The sequence below is a fragment of the Sciurus carolinensis genome, chromosome 1 (assembly GCF_902686445.1).
Source record: "Sciurus carolinensis chromosome 1, mSciCar1.2, whole genome shotgun sequence".
Taxonomy (NCBI): Eukaryota; Metazoa; Chordata; class Mammalia; order Rodentia; family Sciuridae; genus Sciurus; species Sciurus carolinensis.
The window spans coordinates 92993199-93015827 of record NC_062213.1 but is presented as its reverse complement, the minus strand read 5'-3'; the positions used below and the strand labels follow the sequence as shown (position 1 = coordinate 93015827).

General features: G+C 39.1%; 1 protein-coding gene across 3 annotated transcripts in view; it reads left to right on the top strand.

The window, feature by feature from the left end:
- Positions 1-1805: 1805 nt before the first annotated feature.
- The window catches only part of LOC124977085 (uncharacterized), a 42159-nt gene continuing 21335 nt past the window's right edge, over positions 1806-22629 (top strand). Inside the window, exons 1-2 of one of the 3 annotated variants that reach the window (XM_047540464.1) lie at positions 1842-1905; positions 10979-11018. Coding sequence is in view for 2 of the 3 variants with exons in the window: in XM_047540381.1 (XP_047396337.1) it covers positions 1836-1905 (70 nt within the window). In the remaining variant the exon portion in view is untranslated. Of the gene's footprint in view, positions 1906-10978; positions 11019-22629 lie in introns of all 3 variants that reach the window. The other 2 variants (XM_047540381.1, XM_047540544.1) reach the window with 2 other exon arrangements.

The window sequence follows — 22629 nt, the reverse complement described above, 5'->3', positions numbered from 1 at the left end:
CTCTCCTCCTGCTTTCCCTCCCCTCCTCCCTCCCCAGGGTCCCTTCCTCTACCCTTTCGGTCCCCTTTCAATTTTCAGGAGATTCTCCCTCCCCTACTTTTCCCTTTTTTCTCTCTCGTTTCCATTCACATATGAGATCCTTGACTTTCTGAGTTAGCCAAGTTTATTTCCAGTTGACGCAGATGTTTATTGTGACATTGCTTTAAAATAGAGGAATGACATGAATGGTCTAAATGTCCCTGGCTTCTGGAATTTTCTTGAGGTTTTCAAGACCCATCCAGTTTCAGTACATGAAAATCCTTACATTGGACCTCTTCTTTTCCTTAAAGACACTTGAGTTTGGTCACTCTTGAGCACATTCCTCTCAAGCTGTTGGAGAGCCACATTTGTAAAGCAAATATTTTTAAACTCCCAAAAAAGAAGACCCACAGGAAGTAAGAATCAATCATCATAAGCTGTATCTAAAACCCTAAATTATAGCAACAAAACTCAGGAAGTGGTAGACAGACAGACGGAAGAGAGAGAAATTTGCTCAACTGTCACCTAACAGGAGAAAAGAGATAACACTTTTTCCCCCATAGCATTCATAATTAGAAGAAAAACAGATTCAAATTCTCTTTTTTTAAAATTACCAGAAACCACTACTAAAGTTGAAAATAGTCTGTTTTCCTCCAAAATCATTAGGAGGCAGAGAAGGCAAAGGAAATAGTCTATTAGTGGTTTATAAACATCTTAGGGCTGTGAAAATGGTTACAAGATTTTAAGCAGGCCATCCTACCATATGTACATTAGTTGATTTGTTTATTGTATAGTTGAAGGCATATAGTACATAAAAATAAAGTATTTGAAAATATGAGATAGTCATATCCATAAAATAAACAATCTTTTCTTATCTTGCAGTTCATGATGTCTTCACACAACACTGGCTAATACCTCCAGGCCCAGTGTGCATTAGAGTAAGGGTTATTGTCATCTGTAGCAGAGGCAGTTCTGTATTTCACATGCTTTTCTTGAGTATTTTGAATTTTGGGTGGATTTCTTGTCCAATTTAACTGGACCATCTGTTTTGCCTCATAATATACTGATGAAGAGCTTATCCCTTGTGGGGGAAGGTCAGCTCTATCTGTTGTTGGTGTGCATTATGTTATTATTTTCAGTCTACCAATATCTTTTCAAATGAAGCAGCCACTGTGTGTAGGTTCCTTCAATAAGAACCAGGTCTACCAGAGAGCAGTTGTCTGAAATTGGTCCTGGAGTATGAGGAACAATCTCACCTTTTACCTTGAGCCTTGAGCGTGTTGTTCACACACACTCTACTGTTTCACAAACAAAGCACACCAGGGTGCAGACGCAGGGGCAGCGGGGATTTGTAATATTCTAGGTAAGAGTGCTTTTCTACCGTAAATTAAAGGTTAATTGACAACCCGCCCCTGCTATTTTTTTTTCTCAGACTACAACCATCTCATATAACCCGCGTTGGAGATATTTTACATAGAAAGGTAACTTCTAAAATTTTTATTTTAAAATGCACAGAAAAACATGCCCAGAAGAACTACACAAGACTATTTATGGTGGTTAGTTTTGTGAGGTATGATAACAAGTGATTTTATTCATCTGTATAATTTGCTGTGTTTTCCAAAAATTTTCTCCAGTCAACATCAATTATTTTGGGGTCAGAAAAACAACCTTGTGTCTTCAAGTGAGAAGTTCCTTTTGACTCAAATGGCAAGAGAAAACTCCATCCTGTGTTGAGAGGGTTTAAAAGGATAGGGGACTCAGGGAGAACAGGGCGGGGCAGAGGAGGGGCCACGTCTCACCTCAGTCCCGGGGCGGTAATGGAAGGCTCCGGCAGCCGCTGCTGGCTCCACATCCTCATCCTGATGCTCCAGATCCTTCTTTTTCTTGGTAAGTAGCAGAACGGGTGGGCGGTGGAGACGGGAGGCTGGAGTCAAGGGTAAGGCAGGTGGGAAGGAGCTGGGGCTTCCGCGGATTCAACCTCCTGATTCACCTTGCGCTTTTGAGGGATGAGGCGAGGAAAAGGGGGCTGGGGACTTTCTGGGATAGCTCCAGTTGTGCCACCCTCAGGCAAATCACTGTCGTGCACTGAGTCGCTCCTTGCCTGCTGACCCAAAGGAAACGCAGACTGGGGGTGGGGTGGGGTGGGGGGGCGGAACAAAACAAAACAAAACAAAACAAAACAAAACTAGGATGTTTTTCTGACTCCAGGAATAATTCATATTGACTGTAGGAAATTTGGAAAACATAGCAAATGATACAGATGAATAAAAATCACACTTTATCATACCTGACAAAACTAACACCATAGATCTCTTGTATCATCCCTCTTGGTAATTTTTCTGTACTTCAGTAAATTTTTCTTCAGAATACAATTATTTGCTGGACTGTGCTCAGCTACAGCTGCTATCCTGAGAACAATGTCTTGAGCCCCTGGTTTCTTGCTGCCTTAGCAAAAAAGAAGAAAAAAACAAAAGGAAAAAAAAAATTGCAAACACACCCTTATTTCCAAGACCTACCCAATCCTCCAGCCCACTTCCTTCCTCTACTCCTAGACTGAGTTGGGTTGCAGGACAGCCTCCTATGCACCAGGCTGATGGTGTCTTGGCACCCTGCTCTTGCTGCAAAACCTTGTTATAGATGAAAGAGGGGCTGAGTTCTGCAATCAGACCCACTGGATTCCTACTATTGTTCATAAAACCTTGGGCATGTACCCTGGGACAAATAGGTGTGCCTTTCTGAGATTCAGTTACTTCAACTGTAAAATGACCCTCTTAAAAGTCACTGCTGGGGAACCTCTTCCCCTACCTTAACCTGGGTAGTCTGGGAGTAGAGGAGCAAAGTAGAGTAACACCTAACTCAAGGTGCTGTTTGGGAGATTAAGGGATATAGTGCACTTTCCAACCACTGTCTGACATAGGGACTTAAGTGTGTGGTGTTACACTTTTCTATCTTGATGAAAACTTGCAAAAGGATAAAACTTTCTTTTGTAATTAAGGATTTTATCATAATCCCACAGTTTAAAAAGAGACAAGATTTTCCTCTGGGAACCAAAGGGTTGTGTTAGTGCAGAGACTGTGCTTTCCTAGGCTTCTCATTACCTGGTCCCTTCTTCAGGTGTAGTTCTTAAAAAAAACGAAAAAGAAAAAGGAAAGAAAGATTGTTGACAAATGAGCAAAGGACGTGAACAGATGAAGCATAAAGAAAAAATTGATAAGTAAGCATGCAAGAGTCATCCTCATAAATTCTTTACCATGCAAATTAAAAAAAAAGTAGATGTCATACTTTGCCTATCAAATTAACAGTCCTTTTTGTTTTAAATGAGAACATTCAGTATAGCAATGGAGGAGTGCAACAGGTATTCTTATATATTATAGCAGTTTTTTAAGTGAGTAAAGTCTTCTTAATAGCCTGTTTGATGTGTCAGAAACATTTGAACATTTAATGTTTTTTTTTTTTTTTTTTTTTTCATGGTATTTCCACCTCTGGGGTTTAATCTTAAAGGGGGAAAACAACATCATGAAGTAGAAACTTTTACACGAAGAAATTAATTTTGGTCTAGTTATAGTAATGAAAAGCTTCAACCAATAAGAAGGTGAGTCACATCTTGTCAAATGATGTTAAGATGGTGAAACGATTGCTTTAGTAAGTGACTTTGGCTGGGCCACTGAGTTTTCCTGAGATGAGAAGATGGAAAGGACTTGGTTAGAAGGAAAGGGAATAAGCCTATGTTGAAAACCGGTCATATGCAAGATATGTCCTGGGGATATTAGAGGCATGATCTCATTCCAGCCTCGCACACTATATGTTAGTTTACCTGTGAAGTTTAGTCAAGGATGATGAAGTAGGAAGAGCCAAGACATCGGAAGATCCCTATTTAGCACCAGGCACAGATACTTTGGTTGGGAATCTGGCTTTATACATAAGTCTCCCTAACCCATAAAGTCCCAAGTTTTCAATTCTGCAAATGTTTCAACAAAATCATCAAGAGCATTGAAATAACTTAGGAATCATAACCTAGAGCTTATATATATGTTACCTTAATATTATTGAATTATAATTATTATATCAAAAATATAATTATTATAATATATTTACATAGTGTATAATTATATTATACATTATGTGTATATTTAAGTCTTATGTATAGGTGTTCTTAGGACAATGTTCTGGGACAATGGGACTAAGTGGGTCAGTAGATACATTACCCCCATTTAGCATTTGAAGAAATGTCGGCTCTGAGAGGCTGATTAACATGGAGGAGATCGATCATAGATCTAATATGTTTTACACTAGGATTCCAGCTGCTCCAAGACCATGCTCTGCCTCTGCGTGATCTGGCTGTGAAGTCAGTAAACTCTGTGCTGTCTTTGTACTCCACTGCTGATCTTCCTCCCACAGGGCTCCAACCTTCTTAATTAAAGGACTGCAGGGAGTGGATGGTGATGGGCAGAATTCCCAAATGGCCCTCTGCTATTTGAAAGAAATTCAAACTCATAACTCTGTCTTCCCTTTCATGCTCCAGCCTGGAGGAAAGTAATTCCGTTTATAGCTCTCAATAGGGAAACAGCTGCTCCCTTAGTACCTTCCTTCCCTCTGCCTGCCCTGCCTTTTCCTTTTTTGCCAGCGAATACTGTCATTTTCCTGTTTGGGTCATGGGATCTTTGCAGGGATCAGTGGTTAGTTCAGGAAGTTCCCCTTCTTTTATCTTTTTGAAATTGGTTGATTGATTAATTTTCCCATATTTTTTATTGGTGCATTATAGTTGTACCTATTCATGGGATTTGTTGTTACATATTCCTACAGGCACAAAATATCTAACAATCTAATTTGGCCAATATCACTCCCCAGCATTTCTTCCTCCCTCCCTGCCCCCCAACCCTTGGTCCCTTTCCTCTACTGATTTCCCTTTGATTTTTAGGAGATCCACCCCATCTTTGTTTTCCTTTCTTCTCTCTAGCTTCTGCTTATGAGAGAAAACATACAGCCCTTAACCTTCCTAGTTTGATTTATTTCACTCAATATGATGTTCTCTATTTCCATCTATTTTCATCCATGCCATAATTTCATCTTTCTTTATGGCTGAATAAAATTCCATTGTGTATATACAGCACATTTTCTTTATCTATTCATCCGTTGAGGGACACCCAGGATGGTTCCATCTACTTTTCTTTTTGAAATGCTAGTTACACTTAGGCTGGCTCCACTGTTCTGCCCTTGTATTTATCACCATTCTGAGAAAACTGCGCAGTTGGCAGCAAGCAAACACAGGAAGTCACCTCGGTCTCCAGCTGCCTTCTCATTTGTGTGCTGTTGGTTGCCCAACAACCACTGAGGTTGGAAGTCCCACAGAGGAGAGGCAGTGGTTCCTGCCTCGCCCACGCCTATGCACATGGCTCTCACCTAAGCAGATGTAGGCCAGTCATATCTAGGCTGCCTGGAGCCCTCCATGACGGGGGAGGAGAGAGAGGTGACTGGGTCCCAGTGTCTCTAACCACAATGTACTTTTCTTCCTTTAAATATTGACAAGACGAAAACTGTTTCCTATAAACACTTCTTGGATTAACGCACATTCAGGCCTTTCAAGCCATGATGAACTCATTTATATTTTGAACTGAAAATGACAGAACTATTGAGCCTTTGTCCTTTATTTTCAAAAAATTAAACTTGTATTTTTATCTTTTTTTTTTTTTTTTAATGAAACTTTTAAAGCATACAGCATGACAAACTTGGGCTGAGGATATAGCTCAGAGGTGAAGTGCTTGCCTAGTATGTGGGATGGACCAGGGCTCAAAACAAGGAAGAAAACTTTTGGTCAGGGAATGTCCATGTGAAGAGGCAAAAATCAAGCTACAGTGTGGGAGAAAATATATGAAAACCTATATCCATGACACAACTAGAAAGTAATCTATCTAAAACTCCATAAGCTCAACAGCTAAAACAATGGGGTAAAGAAGTATCACCAAGAGGTTATGCAGATGGGAAAGAAGCATATGCAAACATATTCAATATAATTAGCTACCAGGGAATATAGCTTAAAACTACAATGAGACATCGACATCCCAACATACTCAACAGAAGGACTAAAATAAAAAATAGTGTCAGCACTGAGTGATGGAGAAGATGCAGAGAATCTAGATCACTCAGTTGCTGATGGGAACATGACACATTGCAGCTTCTCTGCAGTTTCTTACAAAGCTAAGCCTGGAATTGCCTCTTTAGTCATATTTCACTCAGAAATATAAACAAATTTTAAAAAATATCAAGCATACAGCATTGTATCATAATAGTTATTATTATTATTATCCTCCTCCTCCTCCTCCTCCTCCTCATTATCATCATCATCATTTTGGTGCTGGGGATCCAACCCAGAGCCTTGTGCAAATTAAATACACACTTTATCACTGAGCTATACTGTCAATCCTAATCTTGGTTTTGTAAAATTTTGCAAAGAAAAAACTTTATGGACTTGAATTTGCATGTGCCTTCAAGGAAGGGCACAGGATGTCTTTGTGCACCTGTGATGGAATAAGGGAAGAGCTGTATTCCATTTACTCTTCTCCAGTCTTTCATTCATTATTTGATTTGATTCTTTTTCTATATTTTATGGATTTTAGAAGTACAGTTGGAAGAAAACTGGGAAAGCAGAAACTCTGGATCTTACAGGGATTGTATCACAAACTTCTCTCAAGTAATTCCTCTCAATTATGTTGTAGTTGGGAACTTTATCTCTTTGTACATAGTGAAGAAGCTTTTCTGTAGCCTGGTGGGAAATACCTTAGTACATTTCTTTAAGAGGGAAAGAGAGAAAAAGGGAGAGAGAGAGAGAGATCAGGCAGCTCTCAGAATACTCCAGACCATTACAGATACACAGACTCAACTTCACTGGTATGTGAAGCTCTTGATGCTTTTCCTGATGCTTCTGGTTTCTGGAAATTCCCTCATTCCACCGCTTTCCTGAACTCAAACCACATACTTTCTCCTTATTTAGATCTCTGTTTAAAGTTCAGGGAACAAAATTTGATCAATTATGTGTATATATGAACATGCCAATGAAACCCACTTTGCACCAATAAAAATTCCTCCCTTGAAAAATGGAATGCCCCCAAAAGAAATAAAAAACAGGAAATACATACACAAAGGAAGCTAAAATATTTTTTTGCTTATTTCATTCAAATTTAATGAAAACCTCGATGACATTAATCACTTTCTCGGAAAGTATAGTTTAGTGAAAATATAGTTTCTCCAGAAGAGAAAGAAAATCTAAACAAATAATCTAATTTTTAGAAACCCATTAAATTGTCAACAAGCTACTTCTTAGAAAGTACATGGCACAGTTTCACAAATTAATTATAACCAATGTTTAGGGAATAGGTAATTCTATTTTTATCACTATAATTTAACAGTGTTATGCTTACTAGTTAACATAGTTCTGCCAGAGAAAGAAGCGAGGCATATTGTAATTATTTTGTAATGATTTAAGGAAAGGGTCATATTGTAATTATTTTGTAATGATTTAATTTTTTTTTTCAAAATCTAATGCACTCACGGGAAATTTATTACAAATTGTTAGGAAAACTCAGGAAAGGAATGGCATATAAACAAAATAGAGAATTAAATAGATTTGTAACATGATACTAATAACCAGAAAAATGTTTTAGCACTAGAAAAATAAAATGCCTATTTACAAATACAATAGGAAATATGTAAAAGATAGTGATTTCTCTAGTAGGAAAATTAAATTTTACAAAAGTACTTTCTCTTGATGTTAATCTATAAATTAACTATGATCCTACCAAAAATATTGAGGATTAAAAACATTTCAGACAAGCAGATTCTTTATAGGGAAGTAGGTGGTGAAAACTTCCAAAAATATTCCAAAAAAAAGCATAATCAGAAGGCTAGCTCTGGAAGATATTGAAACATATGTACATACATTTCCATATGGTAGTGGGGTAACAGCACATGAATAGACAGTACAGAGAAAGACCCAATGAATGGTTTTGAGACAGCTAGCGGCCATCAGGAAGAAAATATAAAACAAAACTGGTTGGATTCACTTCGCAGACCTCAAGCCAAAATATATTCCACAAGGACCAAAGATTTAAATCTGGAAATTTCTATCTGGAAAAGGACAGTGGTGATGATTGTAAAATATCGTGAATGTACTGAATAACATGAATTACACATTTAAAATGATTAAAATGAAGAATTCTAGGTATTTTGCTATGCTGAAATTATCATGCACACAAAACCTTAAACAAACATATTAAAATAAAAAAAAAAGAATTTTTTTTTTAACAACCGAGAGTGGGGAAAGCCTTAAGTGACAAAACCAAACACAAAAATAGTAAAAAGCCTCTGAAACCGGAAAAAATTAATAAATTAGACAACATAAAAATGTTATTCATGGCAAAAACATTATAAAGAATTAGAAGAAACTCACAAATTAGGGAAAATATTGCAACATGTACACTAAAAGGGAAAATGGGTGAAAGTACTTGAGATGATCATTATTTGGAAACAATAGAGGATCAAAAGCGATAAAGCAATACAATGGAGTCCTATGCAGTCTTGCAAAGTTAAGACAGCTCTTTGTACAGTTATAAAATCGTAGTTAAGATCATTAAGGAAAAAAAAAGGTGAGATCAGAGTGCCTAGTATGTTAGTATCTGTGCAAAAAAGGAGGGAATTTTATGCATACATTTTCTCTGTATTTGGTAGAATATCTCTGAAAGGGCACAGGAAAATGCAATAAAGGAAGAAAGTCTTTTTCAGGGTTAGTGGTTCTGAGCCTTGGAATTTTGAACCATGTGACCTTATTAGTTATTCCAAACTTCATGAAATTGAAAGACTTAAGGGTTGGAAATGTAACTTGTGCTAAGCTGTGGGTTCAATTCCCAGTATCTGAGCGGGGCAGGGAAGCAAAAATCACTAAAGGACTTTTCCATAACAAAACATCAGCTGGCGCAGAACCAGCTCTTCATGAATCTCTATCAGTGAAACAGTCAAATGACTGTTGTCCAGGTGAGGTAGGAGCTGGGGATTCTGATCTTCAGAGACTCATGAATTCCTATGGTTTGGAGTTTGAGGGCAGAACTAGAAGAGCCTGCTAGACCTCCTGGCTCAGAGGTACTGTGAGAATTACACAGAAGGGCCAGACTGTGCCCAGTCCCTGTAGATGGAAGTTCACAGCTGGGGAAGGAAGAGATGATACCTTCTTCCAGTGCATACAGTTGGTGCCATGAGAGCTCCAGGGTGGAGCCGGCCAGACCTCTCCTCATAGCTGGCTTGCTGATGCTCAGGAAACCCTCCTATGTTGACTTGACCACTGAGGGCAAATGGAACTGAAAACACACCTAAGGGACCTCAATAGCTTTGAGAAAAGAAGACCTTGCAGAATGCCTAGGACAGCGGAAGGCTAAGGCAGGAGGATTGAAGTTCAAAGTCAGCCTCAGCAACTTAGCAAGACCCTCCCCCCACCATACACCTAGGACAGAACTTTACTGTGATTAGTTAGGAATCATTTGGGATCTTGTTAAATGTGTATTCTGATGCAGCACCTGGGTGAGACCTGAGATTCTGCATGTCTAACAAGCTGTGAATTGATGCTGATAATTGATGAGACCATACTTTGATTAGCAGAAACCTAGGGGAAACCAGTTAAAGCAACTCTCAATTCTGACTGCATTTTAGAAACACCAGGAGAACAGTTTAAATTTCAATATCTAAGGCCCAACACAGACAGAATTAAATCAGAATTTGGGGGGCAGGTGGAAGATCAATCTTTTAAAAGGAGTACAATCAGAATGGAGGAATAATTGTTTAGTATCTCTAGACTTATTTATTTATTAATAGTTTTTTTATTGGTGCATTATGATTATACATAGTAGTGGGATTCATTGTGACATATTTGTACATGCACATAACATGATTTTATCAATTTCATTCCCAGTTCTTCCCCTTTCTATTCCTTTCTCCCTTCCCCTGGTCTCCTTTCTCTACTCACTCTACTCTTTTTTTTTACTTCTTTCTAGCTTCCACATATAAGATAAAACATATGACTTCCTTCACTTTCTGAGTCTTAATTTGCTAAAAAAAAAAAAAAAATCCAAATAACCTAATCAATAAATGGGCAAATGAGCTACATAGACATTTTTTCAAAAGAAGTTCAATGACCAAAAATATATGAAAAAAATGTTCAGCATTTTTAGCAATCAGGAAAATGCAAAGTAAAACTACACAGATTTTACCTCACCCCAGTTAGAATGGCAATAATCAAGAAAACAGTAATAATTAGGTTTAGGGTTAGGTTTAGAGTTAGGCTAAGGAGAGCGGTAAGAATGAAGGAAAGAAGGACTGTGTAGAGGGAAAAGAGGGGTGGGAGGGGTGGGAGGGGTGGGGGGGAGGGGAAAAATAAAATAAACATCATTACCCTATGTAAACGTAAAAAAAAAAAAAAAAAAAAAAAAAAGAAAACAGTAATAAATGCTGTTGAGGATGTGAGGAAAAAGGAACACTTTATTTTAAAAAATCTTTTTTATTGGTTCTTTTTAGTTATAAATGACAGTAGAATCCATTTTGATATAAATATACAAACATGGAATATATCTTATTCTAGTTAGAATCCCATTCTTGTTGATGTACATGATGGTGGGATTCACTGTGTTGTTTTCATGGATTTTCATGGGAAAATTAGACCCCAAAAGTCAAAGGTTGAATGTTTTCTCTCATCTGTGGAAGTTAACCCACAATAAGAGGGGAGAGTGAGGAGAAGAATAGAGGTTCAGTAGATTAGAAAATGGAAAGACAGGCATCTCTTTGACGTACTGATATAAATTGCTTTGGTTATATATACAGAAATGGGATTGCTAGGACATACATCAGTTCTGTTTTTCATATTTTGAGGAAATTCCATACTGTTTTCCATAATGGCTGTGCTAATTTGCATTCTTATCAACAGTGTACAAGGGGTCCCTTTTCTGCACCAACACTTGCTTTTGGTAAGTCACCCTAAATATCTATCTCACTGTGGTTTTTAATTTGCATTTCCCTGATGATAGGTGATTCTGAGCATTTTTTCATATGTTGGCCTTTTGTATATCTTCTTTTGAGAAATGTCTATTCAGATCATTTCTCCATTTTTAACAATTATAATTATTAACACATAATAGTTGTACAAATTAAGGGCTTTCACTGTGACGTTTACATATGGGTATGTAGTATGCCTTGGTCACATTCGCCTTTCCTTCTGTGGTCTCTTACCCTCTTGCCCTTCCCCACTCAGTCTATTCCCTTGCCCTTTTCCTGAAAGCCCCTCTTGCACTTTCAGGTTCTCTCTCTCTCTCTCTCTCTCTCTCTCTTTAAATTTCCACATATGAAAGAAAACACTCCATACTTGTCTTTCTGTGTCTGACTTATTTTGCTTAATATAACGTCCTCTGGTTCCATCCATTTTCCTACAAATGACATCACCTCACTCTTCTGTATTCATTTGCTTTTCTTTATTTATATATAGTATTGGGGAGTGAAGACAGGGGTGCTCTTCCACTGAGCTATGCCCCTGCCCTTTTTATTTTTTATTTTGAGATAGGATCTCACTAAATTGCTGAGGCTGGCCTGGAACTAGTGATCCTTCTGTCCTAGCCTCTGCGGTGCTGGGATTACAGGCATGAGCTACCATGCCAGTTCATTTGCCCATTTTTAATTAGATTGTTTTCTTTCTACTGAGTTGAGTTTCTTACATATTTTGCATATCAACCTCTTATCAGATATGTGGCTTGTAAATATTTTCATCCATTCTTTTTTTTTAATTTATTTTTATTATAAACAAATGGGATACATGTTGTTTCTGTTTGTACATGAAGAAAAGGCATACCATTTGTGTAATCATACATTTACATAGGGTAATGGTGTTTGATTCATTCTGTTATTTTTTTCCCTTCCCCCCACCCCTCCCACCCCTCTTTTCCCTCTATACAGTCCCTCCTTCCTTCATTCTTGCCCCCCTCCCACCCCCCATTATGTGTCATTATCCGCTTATAGGTGAGATCATTCATCCTTTGGTTTTTTTTTCTTTTTGATGTTGATAGACCTTTATTTATTTATTTATTTATTTATTTATTTCTCTTTATTTTTTTTATTGTAAACAAATGGGATACATGTTGTTTTTCTGTTTGTACATGGCATAAAGGCATACCATTTGTGTAATCATAAATTTACATAGGGTAATGTTGTTTGCTTCATTCTGTTATTTTTTCCCTTCCCCCCACCCCCACCCCTCTTTTCCCTCTATACAGTCCTTCCTTCCTCCATTCTTGCCCCCCTCCCTAACCCTAACTCTAACCCTAACACTAATCCCTCCCACCCCCCATTATGTGTCACCATCTACTTATTAGCGATATTTTTCGTCCTTTGGTTTTTTGAGATTGACTTATCTCACTTAGCATAATATTCTCCAATTTCATCCATTTGAATAATAATTTTATTATTCTTTATGGCCGAGTAATATTTCATTGTGTATATATACCACAGTTTCTTTATCCATTCATCAATTGAAGGGCATCTAGGTTGTTTCCACAATCTGGCTATTGTGAATTGAGCAGCTATGAACATTGACCTCTCTGTAGTATGCTGATTTTAAGTCCATTGGGTATAGGCCAAGGAGTGGGATAGCTGGGTCAAATGGTGGTTCCATTCCAGGCTTTCTGAGGAATCTCCACACTGCTTTCCAGAGTGGCTGCACTAATTTGCAGCCCCACCAGCAATGTATGAGTGTACCTTTTTCCCCACATCCTCTCCAACACCTGTTGTTGCTTGCGTTTTTGATAATCGCCATTCTAATTGGGGTGAGATGGAATCTTAGGGTAGTTTTGATTTGCATTCTCTTATTACTAGAGATGTTGAACATTTTTCATATATCTGTTGATTGCTTGTAGATCTTCTTCTGTGAAGCATCTGTTCATTTCCTTAACCCATTTGTTGATTGGATTATTTGTATTCTTGGTGTAGAGTTTTTTGAGTTCTTTATATATTCTGGAGATTAGTGCTCTATCTGAAGTATGAGTGGCAAAGATTTTCTCTTCACATTGCTGATAGTTTCCTTTGCTGAGAGAAAGCTATTTAGTTTGAATCTATCCCAGTTATTGATTCTGGCTTTTATTTCTTGTGCTATGGGAGTCCTGTTAAGGAAGTCTGATCCTAAGCCAACAAGTTGAAGATTTGGACCTACTTTTTCTTCTATAAGATAAAGGGTCTCTGGTCTGATTCCAAGGTCCTTGATCCATTTTGAGTTGAGTTTTGTGCAGGGTGAGAGATAGGGGTTTAGTTTCATTCTGTTGCATATGGATTTCCAGTTTTCCCAGCACCATTTGTTGAAGAGGCTATCTTTTCTACATTGCATATCTCTGGCACCTTTGTCTAGTATGAGAAAATTGTATTTATTTGGGTTTGTGTCCGTGTCCTCTATTCCATACCATTGATCTTCCTGTCTATTTTGGTGCCAATACCATGCCGTTTTTGTTACTATTGCTTTGTAGTAGAGTTGAAGATCTGGTATTGCGATACCCCCTACTTCACTCTTTCTGCTAAGGATTGCTTTAGCTATTCTGGGTTTCTTATTCTTCCAGATGAATTTCATAATTGCTTGCTCTATTTCTGTAAGGTACATCATTGGGATTTTAATTGGAATTGCATTGAATCTGTATAGCACTTTTGGTAGTATGGCCATTTTGACAATATTAATTCTTCCTATCCAAGAACATGGGAGATCTTTCCATCTTCTAAGGTTTTCTTTAATTTCTTTCTTTAGTGTTCTGTAGTTCTCATTGTAGAGGTCTTTCACCTCTTTTGTGAGATTGATTCCCAAGTATTTTATTTTTTTTGATGCTATTGTGAATGGGGTAGTTTTCCTAACTTCTCTTTCTGAAGATTCATCATTTATGTTTAAAAATGCCTTAGATTTATGTGCATTGATCTTATATCCCGCTACTTTACTGAATTCACTTATGAGTTCTAAAAGTTTTCTGGTGGAATTTCCTGGTTCCTCTAAGTATATAATCATATCATCAGCAAATAGAGATAGTTTGAGTTCCTCTTTTCCAATTCGTATCCCTTTAATTTCTTTGGTTTGTCTAATTGCTCTGGCTAGAATTTCAAGGATGATATTGAATAGAAGTGGTGAAAGAGGGCATCCCTGCCTTGTTCCAGTTTTTAGGGGGAATGCTTTCAGTTTTTCACCATTTAGAATGATATTAGCCATGGGCTTAGCGTAGATGGCCTTTACAATGTTAAGGAATGTTCCCACTATTCCTATTTTTTCTAGTGTTTTGAGCATTAAGGGGTGTTGTATTTTATCAAAAGTTTTTTTGCATCTATCGAAATAATCATGTGATTCTTGACTTTAAGTCTATTGATATGGTGAATTACATTTATTGATTTCCTGATGTTGAACCAACCTTGCATCCCTGGGATGAAACCCATTTGATCATGGTGCACTATCTTTTAAATATGTTTTTGTATGCGATTTGCTAAAATTTTGTTGAGAATTTTTGTGTTGATGTTCATTAAGGATATTGGTCTGAAATTTTCTTTCCTCGATGTGTCTCTGTCTGGTTTAGGTATCAGGGTGATATTGGCTTCATAGAATGAGTTTGGGAGGGTTCCCTCCTCTTCTATTTCATGGAATACTTTGAGGAGTATTGGAATGAGCTCTTCTTTAAAGGTTTTGTAGAACTCCACTGGGAACCCATCTGGTCCTGGGCTTTTCTTTGTTGGTAGGCTTTTGATGACTTCTTCTATTTCATTCCTTGAAATTGGTCTATTTAAATTGTGTATGTCCTCCTCGTTCAGTTTAGGCAATTCATATGTCTCTAGAAACCTGTTGATGTCTTCAAAATTTTCTATTTTGTTGGAGTATAGATTTTCAAAATAGCTTCTAATTATGTTTTGTATTTCAATTGTGTCTGTTGTGATATTTCCTTGTTCATTCCGAATTTTAGTGATTTGGGTTTTCTCTTGTCTTCTCTTTGTTAGTGTGGCTAAAGGTTTATCAATTTTGTTTATTTTTTTGAAGAACCAACTACTTATTTTGTCAATTTTTTGTATTGTTTCTTTTGTTTCAATTTCGTTGATTTCAGCTCTGAGTTTAACTATTTCCTATCTTCTACTACTTTTGGTGTTGGTCTGTTCTTCTTTTTCTAGGGCTTTGAGCTGTAGTGTTAGGTCGTTTATTTGTTGAGTTTTACTTCTTTTATTGAATGCGCTCCATGAAATAAATTTTCCTCTAAGTACTGCTTTCATAGTGTCCCAGAGATTTTGATATGATGTTTCTTTGTTCTCATTGACCTCTAAGAATTTTTAAATTTCCTTCCTAATATCTTCTGTTATCCATTCATCATATAATAGCATATTGTTTAATCTCCAGGTGTTGGAGTAGTTTCTGTTTTTTACTCTTTCATTTATTTCTAACTTCAATCCATTATGATCTGATAGAGTACAAGGTAGTATCTCTATCTTCTTGTATTTGCTAACATTAGCTTTGTGGCATAATATATGGTCTATTTTAGAGAAGGATCCATGTGCTGCTGAGAAGAAAGTGTATTCGCTCTTGGTTGGATGGTATATTCTATAAATGTCTGTTAAGTCTAAATTATTGATTGTGTTATTGAGATCTATGGTTTCTTTGTTCAATTTTTGTTTGGAAGATCTGTCCAGTGGTGAGAGAGGTGTGTTAAAATCACCTAGTATTATTGTGTTATGGTCTATTTGGTTTCTAAAATTGAGAAGGATTTGTTTGACATACATGGATGAGCCACTGTTTGGGGCATAGATGTTTATGATTGTTATGTGTTGCTGATTTATGCTTCCCTTAAGCAGTATGAAATGTCCTTCTTTATCCCTTCTGAGTAACTTTGGCTTGAAGTCCACATTATCTGAAATGAGGATGGATACTCCAGCTTTTTTGCTGAGCCCATGTGCATGGTATGTTTTTTCCCATCCTTTCACCTTTAGTCTATAGGTATCTCTTTCTATGAGATGAGTCTCTTGCAGGCAGCATATTGTTGGTTTTTTCTTTTTAATCCAATCTGCCAGTCTGTGTCTTTTGATTGATGAATTCAGGCCATTAACATTCAGGGTTACTATTGAGATATGATTTGTATTCCCCGTCATTTGGTTCATTTTAAAAATTTAATTAATTAATTAATTTTTTTGACACGCTTTGGTTCCTCCTTTATTTGACAATTCCTTTAGGATAATTCCTCCCTTTGCTGATTTGCTTGTTTGTTTTTCATCTCTTCCTCATGGAATATTTTGCTAAGAATGTTCTGTAATGCTGGCTTTCTTTTTGTAAATTCTTTTAGCTTTTGTTTGTCATGGAAGGGTTTTATTTCATCGTCAAATTTGAAGGTAAGTTTTGCTGGGTATAAGATTCTTTGGTTGACATCCCTTTTCTTTCAGGGTTTGAAAAATGTTGTTCTAGGCCCTTCTAGCTTTTAGGGTCTGGATTGAAAAATCTGCTGATATCCGTATTGCTTTCCCCCTGAATGTAATTTGGTTCTTTTCTCTCAAACAGCCTTTAAAATTCTGTGTTTATTTTGTATGTTAGGTATTTTCATTATAATGTGCCTTGGTGTGGGTCTGTTGTAATTTTGTGTATTTGGAGTCCTATAAGCCTCTTGGACTTGATTTTCCATTTCATTCTTCAGATTTGGGAAATATTTTGATATTATTTCATTGAATAGATTGTTCATTCCTTTGGTTTGTTTCTCTAAGCCTTCCTCAATTCCAATAATTCTTAAATTTGGCCTTTTCATGATATCACATAGTTCTTGGAGATTCTGTTCCTGTTTCTTACCATCTTCTCTGTTTGTTCAACTTTGTTTTCAAGGTTAAATATTTTGTCTCAATATCTGAGGTTCTGTCTTCCAGGTGTTCTATCCTATTGGTTGTGCTTTCTACGGAGTTCTTAATTTGGTTTATTGTTTCCTTCATTTCAAGGATTTCTGTTTGTTTTTTTTTCAATATCTCTAACTCTTTATTGAAATGATCTTTTGCTTCCTGTATTTGCTCTTTTAACTGTCCATTGGTGCAATCATTCAGTGCCTGCATTTGCTCTTTCATCTCATCATTCAATGCTTGCATTTGCTCTTTCATCTCATTGTTTGCTTTCCTGATCATTTTAATTATGTACATTCTGAACTCCCTTTCTGTCATTTCTTCTGCCATGCTGTCATTGGATTTTATTGATGTAACATCTATATTTGTTTGGGGCATTTTCTTCCCTTGTTTTCTCATATTGTTCAGGTATCAGTGGACCGCTAAGATATTGCAGATTTCCTCTATTGACTTATAATGTCCCTGAAGATTGCTAGTATATCCCCTCTCATCCTTCAGTAGCCTGAAGTCTTGGAGGAAGCTGATAATGCGGTGTTCCACAAGGAAGTTGCCTCTCTAGGGGTGGTGGCCCTCAGGTGGGGTATATTCCTTGCTAGTGGGCAGAGGTGCCTCTACTTGTTGACCAATGGTCATCCAAAGGGGAACTAGGCTGTGGGCTGAGGCAAGGCCTTTTTGGGCCTGTGTCTCTGGTTTTACTGTCCTTGTGGGAAAACCTCACCCGGCAGGGAAGACTCACCCAGTGGGGAGTTCTTGCTGGTCAGTTCCCCTCCTAGAGGTTCCCCTCAATCTACAACTACTGCCTGGACTAGGTTGCCTTCCTCTGCAACGTTCCCAGGGGCCTGGACCTACCTCCTGGGTCTGGGAGCCTCACCCTTCGCAGACGAATCTGCTTAGGCTGCCTCTCCTCAGAGTATCTGCCCGCAGTCCTGGAAACTTCGCTCCGCCCCTCAGCTTGTCTCTGTGTGGCTCTTCCACGAAGAAGTCACCTAGGTCCTGGGACCCTGCTCTGCACCTAATCGCCTGGCTATGCAGCTCTTCCTCTGAGCAGCCACCTGGAGCCCCGTACAGTCGCTCGGAGTTCCAGCAACCCGCCGCACTCCTCTTCCTCCCGGTAGCCACCCAGAGTTCCAGTGTGGTCTCTAGGAGTCCAAGCAACTCACTGCGCACCTCCTCCTCCTGACAACCACCCGTAGCCCTGGTACAGTCACTCTGAGTCCACGTGACCCGCCGCACTCCTCCTCCTCCTCTGGGCAGCCCCCTGGGTGTTCAGGAGCAGTTACTCTGAGTCCAAGCGACCCGCTGCACACCTCCTTCTCTGGGCAGCCACCTGGAGGTCTGGTGCTGCTTCTTGGAGACCAAGCGACCCATTGCGCTACTGCTTCTCCTCCGGGAAGCCCCCCACCCCCGGTGTTCAGGAGCAGTCGCTCTGAGTCCAAACAACTCACTGCGCGTCTCTTCCTCTGGGCCACCGCCGGTAGCCCTGGTGCATCACTCTGAGTCCAAGTGACCTGCCACACTCCTCCTCCTCCTCCTCTGGGCAGCCCCCCGGTGTTCAGGAGCGGTTGCTCGGAGTCTAAACAGCTCGCCGGGCAGCTCCTCCTCTGGGCAACCGCCCGTAGCCCTGATGCGGTGCTCCAAGTCCAAGCGACCCGCCGCACTCCTCTTCTTCCTCCGGGCAGCCCCCCGGTGTTTAGGAGTGGTCGCTCTGAGTCCGAACAGCTTGCTGCGCTCGTCCTCCTCTGGGCAGCCGCTGGAGCCCCGTGGGTTGCTCCGAGTCCAAGCGTTGTGCTGAGCAGCCTCCTCTACGATGCTCCCAGTTGTCCGTGTTCACTGCTCCAGCAGGGGCGGGGGTGTCTCGTTGGGCAACTCTACTTCACAAAGTTCCCTGCATTCTGGGACTACCGCCCCATCTGGGATGCCTCCCCAAAGGGAGAGACTCACCTGGTGGCTTTGAGTTGGTCCCAAGTCTCTCAATATCTCCTCTTCTTGAATCCTGAGTCCTGGAGCAACATGAAATGCAGCCACCCTCTAGTCCGCCATCTTGAAACTCCCTGGCTCTTTCTTTTTTAATCCATTCTGCCAGTCTATGTCTTCTGATTGATGAGTTTAGGCCACTAATGTTCAGGGTTATTATTGAGATATGATTCGTATTCCCAGTCATTTGGGCTTATTTTTTTTTTTTTTTTGGTTTTTAAGTTGGCTTGGTTTCTCCTTTCAGTGGTTTTTCTCTAAGGTAGTTCCTCCCTTTGCTGACCTACATTGTTGTTTTTCATTTCCTCCTCATGGAATATTTTGTTGAGAACATTCTGTAGTGCAGGCTTTCTATTTGTAAATTCTTTTAACTTTTGTTTATCATGGAAGGATTTTATTTCATCTTCAAATCTGAATGTTAGTTTTGTTGGGTATAGGATTCTTGGTTGGCAACCATGTTCTTTCAGAGCTTGAAATATGTTGTTCCAGGCCCTTCTAGCTTTTAGATTCTGGGTTGAGAAGTCGGCTGCTATCCATATTTGTTTCCCCCTATATATAATCTGATGCTTTTCTCTCACGGCCTTCAAAATCCTATCTTTATTTTGAATGTTGGGCATTTTCATGATAGTGTGCCTTGGTGTGGATCTGTTGTGATTTTGTGCATTTGGTGTTCTGTAAACCTCTCGTATTTGATTTTCCATTTCATTCTTCAGGTTTGGGAAATTTTCTGCTATTATTTCATTGAATAGGTTATTCATTCCTTTGGTTTGTATCTCTGTGCTTTCCTCAATCCCAGTAATTCTTAAATTTGGTCTTTTCATGATGTTCCATAGTTCTTGGAGATTCTGTTCATGATTTATTACCATCTTCTCTGGGCAACTTTATTTTCAAGATTAAATATTTTGTCTTCATTGTCTGAGGTTCTGTCTTCCAAATGGTCTAGTCTTTTGGTGATGCTTTCATTGAGTTTTTTATTTGGTTTATTGTTTCCTTCATTTCAAGGATTTCTGTTTGATTTTTTTTTGAGTCTATCTCTTTGTTGAAATGATCTTTTGCTTCCTGCAGTTGCTCTTTCAATTGCTTATTGGTATTATCATTCATTGCCTTATTTGCTCTCTTATCTCATCCTTTGCTTCACGAATCATCTTAATCATGTATAATCTGAAGTCCTTTTCTGACATTTCTTTTACCATACTGTCATTGGATTCTATTAATATAGAATCTAGATTTGTTTGGATCATTTTCTTCCCTTGTTTTTTCTTGTTGTTCATGTATCTTCCCCTCTAGCAGTGCAGATCTGGGGTATTGCAGATTTCCCCCTATAGACTTATAGTGGCCCTATAGGTTTCCAAAACCTTTTCTTTAAGGAGAGATCAACATTAGCAGTGCCCAATTCAGACACTATGCAATCCTAGACCAAATAGCCCTTATGAGAACATTAACAATATTGTCATAATAGAATGAGTTCAGTTATTATCCTCAGTATAACGAACAGATTTGCAATAAGGTCTGCAGTTTCTAATGGAGGACAAAGAGGATGCAGAGGGATGTAGGATGTAGCTTTTAATGGGATAAGAAAAGAATATACAGAAGTTCTAGGTAATAGAACGGGTGAGAGTATAATCAAAAGAAATTGAATGTTAGCATGCAAAAAGGGAGAAAGACACTGTAAGGGAACAGGTAAAGAAAAGGAAAAGAGAGCAAGAAAAGTAAAGAAATAAAAACTTAAAATCGTTCAATAAGGAGAAAAAAGAAAATCTACACTATAACAGTCATATAGTAAACTTCCCAGTCTTCAGTAGCCTGATGCATGAGAGGTACCTGACAATGAGCTTGAAGCCTCCAGCAGGCATCTCAGGATGGGATTTGCCCCACCTTACGATTGGAGCTACAGCTTCCAGGATTATCCTAGATGGCCGCTCTGGCTTCCAAATGTGTTGGCAAATGGGGAGCTGCAGCTCGGGGTGTGGAAGTGGTCAGCTGGAGGTCCTGGAGGCGGGGTGTGGTTGGTCCAGCAGGGGTCCTGGAGGTCAGGTGTGTTTGGTTTGGTTGTGGGATCCTGGAGGCCGTGTGCAATCAGTCGGTCTGGGGTGCCAGTGATAGGGCACAGTCAGTCGGACTGGGTCGCTGGCATCAGGGAGCAGTCAGTTGATGTGAGGGCCCTGGAGGCAGGGAGTGATCGGTTGGACTGAGGGAGCCTGGAGATGGGGCTAGGTCAGTCTGGCCAGGGGTCCTACGGGTCCTGACTGTTATCTCAAAATGGCGGCAGCCATGTGTAATCAAACCTGCAGGTACTGTGACAGAGAACTTCCAGGCAACGGCAGGCAGCTGGTGCTCCACTGGTGGTCGGTGATCAGTTTGCTGACTGTTGTCGGATGATCGGGAGGTGAACCTTGGTCGGTGGGTGGTGGATAGGTGTAAGGCAGGTGATGGACAGGCAAGAGGCAGGCAAATGGTGGATGATAGGTGCCTGACAGCAATCTGCACTCAAAAAAAGTGTCAATATGCTGGCAGGCTGCAGGTCATCACAGTAGACAAATGGGGTAAACAGCAGAGGATCGATAAGCAGCAAAAACTGCCTCACCAAGAAACAGATATCCTCTGATTGAAACCGGAGTTATGGAGTGAGAAGGAACACAGCCTCCCTCTAGTCCACCATCTTGGATCTCCTCATCCATTCTTTATGTTGTCTTTTCACTCTGTTGATTGTTTCCTTGGCTGTGAAGAAACTTTTTGTTTTTAAAGATGATGTCATGGCAGACATACCTACTTTGTATGTTGATTTTGTATCCTGCAACTTTACTGAATTTATCAGTTCTAAAAATCATTTGTGTGTGTGTGTGTGTGTGTGTGTGTGTGTGGTGTTTAGGATCTTCTATACATAGTATTATGTGATCTGAAAACAGACAATTTTACTTTTCTTTACAATTTGGATGTCTTTGCTTTTTGTTGTTCAATTGCTCTGACTAGGAATTCCAAAACTATATTGAATACATGTGGTGAGAGTGGTCATCTTTGTCTCTTCTCTGATCTTAGAGGAAAGATTTTGGTTTTCCACCATTGAGTATATCAGCTGTGGACTGGCAATACAAGGCTTTTATTATGTTTGAGATAATTTCATTCCACATCTAATTTGTTGAGAATTTTTATCATGAAGTTTTAATTTTGTCAAAAGGGTTTCTGTGCCTATTGAGAAGATCTGAGTTTTATTCTCCATTCCATAATGTATATCACATTTATGGATTTATATATGTCAAACCATCCTTGCATCTCAGGGATAAATCCCAATTGATCATAGGATATGGTCCTTTTAGTGACTATTGAGTTGAGTATGCTAGTATTTTGTTGAGGGTTTTTAGTATCTGTTTTTCAGTGATATTGGTCTGCAATTTTCTTATAGTGTCTTAGTCTGGTTTTGGATAAAGTTGGTCTTCTGAATAAATTTGGGAGGTGGATTAGTCAGCTTTATAAAACTGTGATCCAAATATCTGACAGGAACAACTTAGAGGAGAAAACATTTATTTTGGGTTCCCAGTTTCAGAGATTTGGCCCATGGTCAGCTGACTGAGGTGGGACATTATGGTGGAAGGGTGCTATTGAGGAGAATGCACAGCTCATTTTAGTCAGGAAGTAGAGAGATTGAGGAGCCAGGGACAAAATATATATAGTCCCTAAGGCATGCCCCAGTGACCCACTTCCTGCAGCTACAACCTACTTGTCTGCTGTTATACCCAGTTTTGCATTCAA